This window comes from Sylvia atricapilla, chromosome 6 (assembly GCF_009819655.1).
Source record: "Sylvia atricapilla isolate bSylAtr1 chromosome 6, bSylAtr1.pri, whole genome shotgun sequence".
NCBI lineage: Eukaryota > Metazoa > Chordata > Aves > Passeriformes > Sylviidae > Sylvia > Sylvia atricapilla.
This window is the reverse complement of record NC_089145.1, coordinates 45,814,210-45,826,840: the sequence shown is the minus strand read 5'-3', so window position 1 is coordinate 45,826,840 and position 12,631 is coordinate 45,814,210. Positions and strand designations below refer to the sequence as shown.

The window sequence follows — 12,631 nt, the reverse complement described above, 5'->3', positions numbered from 1 at the left end:
CCAGGGGAGAGGCGACCGGGAAGCAGCAGGACACACTGCTCCGGTAACTGCCCTCCTCCCCTGGAGACAAGGCCGGCAGTCACGGGAATGCAAAGTCGAGCGGTACTGAAATCCCTCTAATGCAGTGTAAGGATTTGTTAAAAGCGTATTTTAGGTGCTACAAATGAAGGAAGTATAAGACAAAATGATGATATTTCTTGGACAGCTGGATTTTCATGAGAAGCCAAAAACGGAAGAAGCCTTTTCTGTTTGCCAGTGAACATTGCTTTGCCAGTTGTCCTTTCAGACCCAAACCCTCTCAGTCTAACTACAGTAGTACTGCATCCTGTTAGTCCGTCGCCTTTTCCGAGACTGAAATTCTTCAAAGAAGTGCTGAATGTCTTCTCTTTTAACCACCTAGAAAAAGCAGGATGAAACCCAAGTTGTGGTTCCAGAGCTTAATTAAAGGATCCTGTTTTATCTCCACACATAATACACCAAGCACAGAAAAGCAAATACCCTGAAATTTCCCTGGTACAGCTTTCCTGTTGCACCCGACGGAGAGGATTAATGCCCAAATTCTATTGCAGATAATATAAACATGGAAACGAGTTCCCCAAAGGCAGAACAAACACATGGAGCAAAGCTCCCAATGGTATTTGAATGACTTTGGCCTCTTGCTTTTACCATGAGAAAATTTAACACAAAGCAAGATTTTCCCTAGCTGACTTCAGGGTCATTCCAATGTATCTAAGAATGGCAGAACAGCAAGTCGGCCAAAAAAATACAGGTGTTACTTAATAACAGCATGCAAATTCCTGCAGGAAACAACTGACAGGACTGACAATCATCATCAGTCCTTATTCTTCTAAGGGTTTAGATTCAATCTAAGAAAAACTAGAACATTTAAGAGCTTTTCTTCCTGAATATCTTACCTAGAGCAACACAACTTTGCTTTAAATGTAAGAACAGTTCTCAGTACCTTGCAGACAGATTTCTATAGTTCCCATTATCTCTCAACAATGTTATTAAGGAATTGTTAAACTCAAATGAACTAAGGGATTTCTCATTTCTACTGCAGTACCAGCAATTCCAAGAGACAAGAAAAAACATTACAATAAAACATCATGGTATTCACCACCTAGCCCTCAACAGTTCTTTAAAACACGTTTTCTGGCAAAAAAATTCTGGAAGTTGCACCTTACCGTTCCCTCATCTGCAAACCTCCTGAGATAGTCAGTCAGTTCTGTCTTTAAATCATTGTATTCTGGATGGCAAAGCAAAGGCAAAGAAAACAAAAACAGTAAGACACCCAGTTTCAGTTTAACACTGGCTCAAGAACACAACTTGTTCTACTTCCTCTTGTCATTTGTTAGGTTTGAATTAGATTCATCATCATCATCATAATAATAATAAACAATAATAATAATGTAAACATGAGAAGCCTAATAATTTATGAGACTACCCTATGTAGTGTGTCTGTTTGGGTTGATTTCAGAGAAGGGTACAGAGATTAGTGAGTGAATTAGTACAATTAACTGAAAGACTGGCCTTGCTCTCAGCTTCCCCCTGCAAAAGCAAGTGTGGGTCGTGGTGGAAAGGCCCAGCTGTAACCTGGGACTTGGACACTGTCCTCACCAGTGCAGAGCCCTGACTGGAGACAGAAACACAGCTCTAGGTACAAAACACCTCAGCACGGCCTTGTCACTATGCTCTGCAGCAGAGCTACAGGGGACACCTGGCTGGCACTTCCCAGCCAACAGGAGGTTGCCAAACAACAGAACGGGGTAAGATAAATCAGCCAGACAGCAGAAGTTCAAACTAATGCTTAAATATTCACATTACAATAAATTATCATCATTACAGTGTCTAAGATGTTAAACAGGGTGAAAGTTCACACACCATCTAGTGTCTCACTGTAAATTAAGTTGTAGTGATGGGCCAGAGAGGACCAACCCTGAACGAGGAGTGCAACCTGTTATACAGTTGTCTGCATGTTACTTCAAAATTGTTTGACACTACACCACAAGGCCTGATGTCAATCTCTTGTGGCAAACTGTTCAGGTAAAGTGTGTTAGGGCAGATTCTAAAAATGAAGTTGTATTTACCACAGATGAGTTCCACTTGCTGGACTCTGTTCATACTGTTAAGGGTGTCCATTAAAGGATCTCTCCTCTCTGTCTCTTGGTCACTGGTACCCTTATTTTCATAAGCCAAGACAGTGTCACATTCGTCCGTCAGGAACTGGACTTCAAGCTCTGAATACATTTTCTGGAGAATAAAGTAAAATTTACTTTTATGTGACAAAACTTTTCAGATGGAGGTGCTCTCCCCCAATCCTTGTCGTGTTCTGTATCACAAATAAAAACAATAAAAATAATACAGTAAATCTGTATCCAGTATTTCAGAGTCTCCTCATAACAACTTCCAAGCAAGTGGATTTTAACAGCAAAGAGAAGACAAACACTTATAAGCCCTTTCATGCTATATTAATTCCACAGGATTCAGTGTGAATCCTTATGTGGAGTGAAGGGAGGTTTCAGCGTTAAGAATATTTACACAGACTTTACCTAAAGCTTCTCCTCAGTGATTGTCTGGGAGCTCCTCCCTGCCTCTCCCACATCTGTGATGGTAATGAAGAGAACATACATACCAAACAGTCTTCACAAGTGCATAATTTGCTCCTCCAGTTCGATGGCCAAAAGGTGGCAGTATCTTTTTTTACAAATGGCTTGCTTTGGAGCTCTTTCAGCTTGCAGACTGGTTCCTCACTCTTAGTAACTACCTGAATTAAAATGCGAGTGTTCAGCACCCAATAATGTCACTTCAAAGAGACCCTTTTCTTTTCGGCATGTCCTTTTCCTCTAGGCAAGATTTTTCTTTTGTCTCAAACACATTTATTTTTATAAACAACCTATATTAACATCCACATGAGAATTTTGATGTGGTTTCAGCAAGTTCCATGGGAAATTTCTGTAGAAATTACTGCAATAACTGTAAGCATTTAAGAACTCAGATGGACCACCATGCAGGTGCAGCTATACCACATATTAGAACAAACAGAAGTCACCTCAGTGTACTGGCCAGGTGGCTGAGAAGAAGGGAGACAGATGTATCCCATGTGCAAACAGACATTCCACCACCTCTTACAGCCCTGTCCCACAGCCTACGCCATGCTCCACAGGGACTGCAGGTCTGAAGGGTCAGTGACTGAAGAGGAACATGGGAACAGACTGAACAGAGCACGCCTTCCCTCAGCCTGTACAGAGCAGGGTGGGCTTCACTTCAACTATCAGCAGTGTGAAGATGTGCAGGTCAGAAAAGAAGGTACATTTTACCTCAGGACAGGCAGATCCAGAGCTAGTGGATGGTTCATTAAATTGTTCCAATTGCTTTTCCTCCTTTGTGTCATGGTGCTCTGCTCCACTTTCTTTTTTTATTTCTTTCTTCTGCTCTTCACTTTCCTCTACCTTCAGGACAATCCCTTCATCTTCAAGGGAGTTTGCTTTGGTCAAAGGAGGAACTGGAAGATACATACCCACAAGTAAAAATGCTGTGCCAGAAAAAGTACAGGTCCCTACAGATGTTCTCTCTGCTTCTCCTACTCTAAAACACTCTGCTTCCCAAAATCTAAGCCCTAGGAGAGGGAAGAGGGTATCACAATTTGAGAGTTCTTTACTAAGATGCTGGTCCTTCTTGACACCCCTTGCTAGCTATCACAGTTTCAGTAACAGTCATGTGCCTTTTTGCTGACTGTGTCAGAGCTTTTCATTTTCTCCAAGCACACCTCAAAAACACCACCACAGATTAAATACACAGATCTCTTGGTTACTTAAAACAAGTTTCTGTTTTGATGCCAATTCTAGTATGTGCCCTCTGACAAAGCTGGTTAGGAGGAAAACCAAAAGCAGACAGACACCCTGTTCTGTACTATTTACATTAGAAAGAAAAGAACTCCAGGTAGCCATCCTTGAAAATACCATCAAAATTTTGTGCACATAAGAGACCTATCAGCTGTTGATACAAGCAGTATTTTTAGGAGACTATGAGAAACTAGACCTTTCTACACAAAATCAAGTCATCTATCCATTTAAGTCCACAGAGCTGAGAGAGGCCTGGTCTGACCATAGGGAATGTGTGTCCTGAGCATAGCCCCAGCCCTACTCAGATTAACATTAAACATATTAATTTCAGGTCACTATCTTTCACTCCTTGCTGCTCAAAGCCTCTGTAAGAAATGTTTGTCTCACTGTTTCCCTTACGATGGCTGTTCAGTTCTTTGATCCAGTTTAGAAATTAAGTTCCTTGAGGCAAGTATTAAATCTTCATCCATTTTGTGCTAAACATCTTTGAAAAAGTAACTAAAAGCAAACAGCACAGAATTAAGAATGACAACTGGGGTTTTTTTACACAAGTTACTGCCACCCCACATGTTCCACTGCTGAAGGTGATTGTCCAATATAATTAATGAGTATCATTTTTCCAACCACTTAAAACCAGCATTACATCATTAACCACGTATGAGAAATACATGCTCACAAAACACTGCCTCAAATCTCCTAACTTTCCTTACCTGCTAACTGTGGTGCATAAGCCCACAGGAAATGGCAACGTTTCATGCAGGCCTGGCACACCATTTCATGGAAGTCCCCACTTTCAGGGGGAACTGCACCAAGATGCTGTCAGAAAGAAGCAAGCACACAGTAGTGAAGCATCCATACTGATCACATACTGAACTTGAAGAATTAAGTCCCAAACCTGTCCATGAATTGATGAGAACAATTTGGGCAATTAAAAGCACTTTGTGGCTTTCTTCTGAAAAAGCATTCCAGCAAAGCTCATAGTATGCAGCACAACACTCTTCATTCATACAGATAATACAAAAGAATTTATCTACAAGAACCCATAATTGAAGTCAATCATCTCTTTTTTACTCTTTGATCTTGCAGCCTCAAACACAGAATTTCACTTATGTCCTTCAAGGCACAAGAGGCTGAATCCTTAACGCTTACCCATTAAGTAGGGCACTCACTACAGTGCTTGGCTGCTTTCAGAAGACTTCCCCAAAGACTGAAATCAAGAATGAACAGCACAGTCTGTTCCTTGCTACTTAAAGGAATTAAGAGTTTAAAAGGACTCTTCCCAGTATTTTTTAACTGGAGTGGACAGCAGTGCAGGATTAGACCTTCAATGTTCCTTTGCATAGGCTGAAAACAAATGCCTTGTTACTCATGTAATAATCTCTTTTGAGAACTACAGCCAACTTCCCAAGTAAGAATTACCATAAAACCTAACCAACACCAACTTATTCCTGTGCAAATGGCAGTTCTGCTGTTTATAGTTTCCTTACCCTTCCATGGAACCAGTCTTCACAAACTATGCATTGAATCATCTCATCTGGAATCTAGATGAACAATCACATTATTAGGATTAACAGCAACCTCCAGAATCTTTCACAAGTCTCAAACTGCAGTATCATAAAAATCCTGCTCAGCTGAATTGCATTTCCCTCTTCACCCCTCACAGGGAGCTGCCATTAATAAGTACTTTGTGCTTTGTTAGTCAGTTTGTTTCCCTCAGATTCAACAGCACACTTCATCTCTCATATGACTGAGGCTGTGGAAATCCCATTTATTACTACAAAACAAATTTTCCCAGCAGGGCAAGGCTTTCTCACAGAAAGCTGATAAAAGTTAATACACTCCTGGTATCCTTCTTCCTCTAAGCAGAAATGCATGAACAGACAGCTCAGCAGATGAAAGATACTGATATTCACACTGTCATCAGGTCTGTGAAAGATCCCAAAACCAAATTTAACTGCTCACCATGCAGGACAGTTTGAAGTGCTTTATTTTGAAACAACTATTAGTGATTTCTTCAGAACTGTTTTTAGCTGTCTCTAGACTTCAGAGAGGGAAGTTTATAAAATGTTGGGTTTGTTTTGTTTTTTATATTTGAAAGACTTGTGCCTTCCCTGTTCTTTAAAACACCTGATTTCTGTGACTGCAAACAACAGCATGCACATGCAAATCCAGTGCTGTGTTTTAGTATTTCACAAACAAAAAATGCTCTGGCCAGCATCAAGGACTGCAGCTAGTGCTACAGGACAGGACAGAACAGACTCTCCCCATCCCAGAAGCCTTGCCAGAGCATTGCTGCAGGCATGGGGAAGCAGCTTCTGGTCCCTCCTAACACGTACAAAGTGTTTACTCTGCACTAGCCACATTTCTCAAGATGATGATAACCCTGTCCCTTAGAGGAACTCTGCAACTTCAGGGAGCTGCAGCTCCATTTTGTCCAAATGATGACTTGTCTTCCTAAACTGTCTCTAAGGCATAAACACACTTTATCATTAAAAAAAACCCTATCAAGTAATTACTTTATACAACACATGACAACCAATATGGAACGTAAGATTAATTAAAGTGGGATCTTCCTTGAAAAGCAGCTCAGTGACCACCCTTTACACAGTATCTAACATAAACACCATCTATATATGATTACTACATGATTTCTTACCTCATCTTCAGGATCAGGGTAAGGTCTTTTACACGTACAGTACAATCCATAGAAATTGTCATTATATTTATTTCCTGAATTCACCTTGCCCTTTTCCTAGGAGAAAAGGGGGAAAATATAGACAATAGGCAATACAGTAAAAAACAGAACACAATAAAAACACAGTTTCTGTTCCCCCTTAATTCCTAAAAGCATCATTATTTTCAACAGCCAGAATATACAAAAAGAAAGATATTCTCCAGACACCTCTGCTTAACACTGAGCAACAGACAGGACACATGAGGAATGCTAAAGTTCAAAAGCAATGATTAAAACCAGTCTGCTCACCTTTGTAACAAATGGCAGCTGTGGTGTCAGACAGATTAATGAACACTTAACCAGTAGAAGGTCACTTAACCAGTGCAACTGAATTTTTACTGAACTGAAGCAGAAAGAACAACTATGTGGTCCATTTCATTGACTCACATGAGAAATGGTAACATCTTTAAATCCCTACAGGTGTCTCTGTAGGGATCACTGCCCCATGACTGCTGACTAGCTCTGGATCCATTTCAATTCTCTCCAAACAGAACAGGCATACACAAAACCACTGTCTGTTGTGACGTTTGGAGTGTTATTATCCTGGGAGCACCACAGCAAGCAAGCCAAGCAGCATCCTGTTGCTGCTTCCCAGAAGATTGCCAGCTACTTGACAAGTTCAAAATGCCTATCAAGTCTAAAAGTATAGGCAGCTTAATACAGTAAAAAAACATCCCATCAGTAGGCTCTGGTGACAAAATATTAGGGCACTAATGCCACCAGAAAGAAGGAAAGGGAACTGTTTCTCTGACAGCAGCACAGTCTTAAATTTTCTTAATGCAAGGGCAAAATTGCACCCCAAAAGGTTATTCTGAAACAGCTTAAAGCTAATGTGATGTCTTAGTGCAGAAACACCCCAGCCTGCCGCTGTAAGTGCACTGACCATGGATGCAGAACTGCTGCACTCATGGATAATGAGGACCAAATGTTCCTTCTCCCTCCCAGAGTTTCCCTTTGGTCCTTTAACAGTTTTATACCTTGCCATAATATTCCCACATTTTTAAACTTCCTGGGAAGACTGGAGGCATTGCGTGAGTCAGCACAGGCTGAGGCACGGCACCAAACTCCCAAGACTGTTATTTTGACTCCGAATGCCTGAAACCGGTCTGAACTTACCGGGAGCAACTTGCACTGCAGATTTTTGAACTTGCTATTCCCACAGTCACAGCGGAAATTCCTGGAATGAAAAGCGTAGCGTTTCAGGCTTTATATTAAATGAGAACACGCTGGGTTTTGTGTTCTTAACAATTCCCAGCAGTTTTTCGGTAGCCACGGGAGCCGTCAGGGTCCTACCCGGCCGCTCCCGCCCCCCAGCTCGTACCTCTTGGTGTAGAGCTCGAAGAGGCGGTGGGTGCCGTGGCACTCGTAGCTGCAGGCCAGGCAGATCCCCGCGGGCTCGGCGCCGGGCGGCGTGCAGGTGCTGCAGGCGTACAGCGCCTGTCGCTTCACGGCGCCCTGCGGGACACACCGACCGGCCGCGGCGTGAGGGAAGGGCGCTGCCCCGCCCCGCCCCGCCGGCCCCGCCCCGCACAGCGACCACGCCCCCCGAGCCACGCCCCGGGCCCGCCCCTCACCGCAGGCCCCGCCCCCGGCCCCCGAGGCCCCCGGCCCCGCCCCCACCTGTGAGTAACTGCAGCGCTCGTGGTCGCTGCCCCCCAGCACGGCCCGCGCTTCCTTCTCCAGCTCCTCGTTCTCCGCCAGCACCTCCGCCAGGGACACTACGGGTTCCTCCGCGCCGCTCCCGCCGCTCCCCGGCTCGGCGCCCTCCGGAGCCGCCGCCTCCATCGCCCGGCCGCGAAGGCCGAGGAGCGCGAAGTGAGGCGCGAAACACGGGGCCAAGGAGGCGCCAGGGGGCGCCACAGCGGAAGCGGAATCGCGCTCGCCCCACGTGACCGTGGGCGGTGTGTCACCGCGGGGCGGGGCGGCCCGCGCGGCCAGCACGTGACCGGCGAGGCGGGCACGTGAGCGGCGGGCGGTGATGGCGGACCCGCTGGCGGAGACAAACCCGGGCCTGGGGCGGGATCTGGTGGCGGAGCTGCGGGGCCGCGACGGGCGGACGCATACGGTGCGAGTGCCGTACCCGGCGGCGGAGGAGGGCGAGGCCGCCCAGCTGCGCGGGCTCCGGGGCGCCCTGAGCGAGCTGCAGGAGCGGGTGGTGGAGCTGCTGGCGCCGCTGGTGCAGGAGGAGCGGGCAGCGGCGGACGGCGCGCCGCGCGGTGAGTGGCGGGGGCGCCGCGCCGAGGGGCCTCCTCCGGCCCCGGGGTGCCGCCCCGCACCGGTCACCCGCGGCCGCCCGAATTCCGGCAGGTGGTGGCGGGGATGACGACGACTACGATGACGACGAGGAGGACGAAGGCGAAGACGAGGACGAAAACAACGTGGACGCGGCGGCGAGCGGCGATGACCCTCCGCTGAAGCGGACGAAGGTGCAGCAGCCGTGAGGGCGGCGCTGGAGGCCGGCTCTGCGCCTGGACAGAGCCGTTCGGCTGTACCGACTGTAAGTGTCCCGGGCCCGCCGCACGGGCCGGCTCCTGCGGCGCTGCTGCTCCTGTCTAAATGCGAAATGTCCACCCGACAGTTTTAATACGGAAGCCTTTCCGAAAGGATGCGCCTGGGTGCGAGCAGCGTGTTGTTTACGGGGGGCCAGTGTTATGCTGACACCAGGTTTTTAGTAAACTAGTTGGCAAGTATAAAACTCTTCTGACAAATCTTCTGATTGGTATGTTTTTTAATAACTTATTCCGAGTCACAGTATTTCTTTATGTGATACCACTTTTAAAATAAAGCAATAAAACCTGAAAAGAGTTACTTTGCCAAATATGATCTTTAAAAGTACAAGACTACTTGTGTTTGAATGGAGAGAAAGCAATATAAGACCACTATTTGTACCAAAATCAACAAGCATGTATAGGACTGTGCCTATTCCTGTACAGTCCTACTGTGGAAGATTATTTTTGCCTGTCATCTACTAGAATTAGTCACGTATGAAGCAAGAAGCCTCTGTGAACTGGTATAAAACACTCATGATAGTCACTCCATAGAGCCTAAGAGTGTTCTGTAGAAGAATTTAACTGCCTGAATTAATAGTGTAAAATGCATTTTGAGGGGTTATTTTAATTTTCTTGTGTTCTCCTGGCACCGTCTGTTTATATATTATGGAAAACTGAGCACATCTTGAGACTTATATATGTAGGACAAAGTGTGGAAATAAACGAACTTTTATGAGGAAAAAACTGTCTGCATTCATTTGAAATGCAGGGAAGGAGCCAGAGATGAGGTCCAGTAAATGTATCCTTGACGTTTGGCCAGTGAGACAGAGACATAACTGAAGAAAAGACCAACCTCCACTTAGCAAACTAAGGAGGTTTAGTTGCTGAGGGCGACAGAAAATTATACTTACTCCAATCTCTTGTCTGGCTGCAACATCGTAGTGATAAAATGCTGTAAGTGTTCTAGGGTAGATAATTTACTGCAGGAAGTGTCTTATCAAAATGACAAAGGCAACACTTTGTACAAAGACAGAGTATGATAAATGTATCAGAAGAGCTCTTTAACACGATCTGTGTTAAGTGATGACATCTTCTATGAGCTTTGTTCTGTAGTTTAGGAAGCTTGTTGTATACCTACATCTGAGAGGAGTGTTTTCCCTTGTCCTCCAGGCAAACCCTCCACAAATTACATGAACTGTGTGATGGCTGAAAAGCAGCATTTAACATTAGGCAAGAATTTGTGGCCTTCACATATAAACTGTGTAAACAGACCACTGCTATGTCATGGACTGAAACCTCTGGTCTAAAGCAACAGACCCTAACTTGGCACAGGTGTAAGTGCAGGTAACATTCCAGTAATGGGATACTTCTTTTTTTTTTGTCAGCCTGGACACAGGAATATGCTGCACCTGAGCTCCAGAAAAATACCAGTGAGCATTGAGTCAAAAATCAACACTCAAATTTTTGCCTTTAAAGAATCCTTCCTAGTCCTTACTGCAGCTATCAAAACTTTCAGATGACAAAAAAAAAAGCACTGGAGTTTCAGGGGACCTTATGCAATTCTAAGTTGCGTGTCTGCTTGTGGCAAAAGTGCGCCAACTCAACAGACTTCATTTTTCTGAGAGTTGCTGCATGGTTCTACTGGCCCAAGGGGACTCAGTGCATTTTCTCACTAAAAAAAAGGGGAGAATGCTGGTATGTTTGTATGGAATGAAAAGAGCTGAAGTGATACTAAATTCTTGGTAGTATTTAGATGAGAACCAACTACTTTTACTAGTTACAAAACATTACAACAAAAATGTTAAAGCATGTCTCCTTCACAAAGACTGGGATTATACGACCTAACTATCATTATTGTTTTGAAATACTGAATTTGCTGGTTCAAACAACTTTGAGGCTTCATGAAGGAACTGAACATTAAGGAAGGTTGTAGTGTTGAAAACAAAAAGCTTTAAGTCTCAAGGACGCAAGGCACTAAGTTCCGTGAGGGAGAGGAGATAATCCCATTATGCCCAGTAACTGGGGCACTGTCTAAAAGTGCAGTACCTTTCCTACCTCCCAGGAGAGATCCAGAGTCATCGTTTTCATTAAAGGATTTGAATGCCATTCACCCATGGCAGCCCATTTAATTCCCACTCACTCCATCTTAAAAGGTAATTTATACACAAGCTATTTTGAGTATCAGATTCTATGTAAAATACTCAGTAGTCTGGCAGCTAGGGTATCATGGGGCTTAATCTGTGGTCTAGGTTAGCACCCAGCAGTGTGAACACCTGAGCAGTGGTTCTGGGCACATGCACCAACCAAATGGACTAGACGTGGACTCTGAGGACCAAGCTGAGCAGAAGTACCTTCTTATGGCTGTAGTATGTTCTTTCTTCCCAGAAAAAAACTGCACCATAAGGGTATCTTTAAGGAGAGCTGTAAGTCAGATCTTAAAATTTAACTACATGATAAAACTATTAAACTGCTTTTGTGCATTAGGTCATTTGTAGAAAAGTGGTTCTCATCAAAGACTGACATAAAACATAAGATTTTTAAAGAACTGGTAAGAGAAACTAGAGTATCCTTTTAAGAAAAAAATGGACCAGACAGGAGAAAATAAGGAAAGTTAATACATATTCTGCACCAATTGGAATGTTGTTCCCAGGATAAGTCAATTCTCATATTTTTAATTTAAAAAAGGAATCAAATTTGCAGTCCTACTTTGCTGTTGGAAGAAATGTGTCATAGGAACACATTTTATGGTAACTCACTTCTGTTCAAGTTTGAAGGGCTGCAGCCTCCTGTTACGCTCTTCATTGGACCTGCTCCTCCAAGGCAGAAAGTGAAGAACAGGCTCAGGAGCACTTACAAATACGTGGCAGACACATTCCTGAGATGGGACAGGACTGTGAAGTGAAGGTCAAACATCTAAACAAACTAACACTGAGACTGCTCAGGTGATGTTCTAGCAGTCTGACAAAGCTTTATCTTGTGACACAAATAAATAGAAATCCAGGGTAAGTGGCACACAGATGATCATTAATCATCCCTGTGTTACAGCTACTCACTTTGTTGGCAGAACATGAAAGCTCAGAATGTTGCAAAACTTCAAGCTTGATTATCCCAAAAGTTTGTAGATGATGCCATTTTCTGTTACAGGCAGGTCTTTGGTGACTCACAAAATCAGCCTTGACAAAACCTATAAATTTCCAGAATAATCAAGCTGAAAGTTATTTCACTACTCCTTTTTTTTTTAATACTACAGTGAAAACAAATTTATCATTAATTTTTATAGTCTTTCATTTATTTACAGTGTGGGTAAGATGTGACCTGTTGATGTTCCTCTGTTGCCAAAAATTCTGGAAGCATCAGCAGAGCTAACTTATCTCTTCTCTTATTCCCATTGTCTAGTATCTGTGTACACTATGTTAATAGTTCTCCACTGCTGTTTTTCACTTCAAGCTCAAATCCTTACACACATAGCATTTGCTTGTATTGGACTGTGTTTTTCTGTGGTTAGCTGCAGAGCACATGCCTGTAATCTAAACAGCTGTAATCCAAAACTAGGCTTCTGAGGGAAA

The 12,631-nt window shown here is 44.0% G+C and overlaps 1 protein-coding gene across 1 annotated transcript; it reads right to left on the bottom strand.

Annotated features, from left to right (window-relative positions):
* Positions 1–127: 127 nt before the first annotated feature.
* On the bottom strand, positions 128–8,361 carry UBR7 (ubiquitin protein ligase E3 component n-recognin 7). The gene is made up of 11 exons (XM_066321785.1): positions 8,197–8,361; positions 7,898–8,031; positions 7,693–7,753; positions 6,499–6,594; positions 5,330–5,383; positions 4,553–4,658; positions 3,318–3,502; positions 2,633–2,764; positions 2,088–2,250; positions 1,185–1,246; positions 128–396 (listed from the first exon to the last, which is right to left on the bottom strand). The coding sequence occupies exons 1-11, from the start codon at positions 8,359–8,361 to the stop codon at positions 304–306; spliced, it is 1,251 nt and encodes a 416-aa protein (XP_066177882.1). The 3' UTR covers positions 128–303.
* Positions 8,362–12,631: the final 4,270 nt, after the last annotated feature.

Excerpts from the sequence above, each read along its gene's own strand:
- UBR7 (XM_066321785.1), bottom strand. The coding sequence starts at position 8,361 with ATGGAGGCGGCGGCTCCGGAGGGCGCCGAGCCGGGGAGCGGCGGGAGC. Across the intron at positions 1,247-2,087 it reads GCAAGTGGAACTCATCTGTG|AATACAATGATTTAAAGACA; the intron begins GTAAATACAACT and ends TTTGCCATCCAG. Across the intron at positions 397-1,184 it reads GGTTTGCAGATGAGGGAACG|GTGGTTAAAAGAGAAGACAT; the intron begins GTAAGGTGCAAC and ends TGCTTTTTCTAG.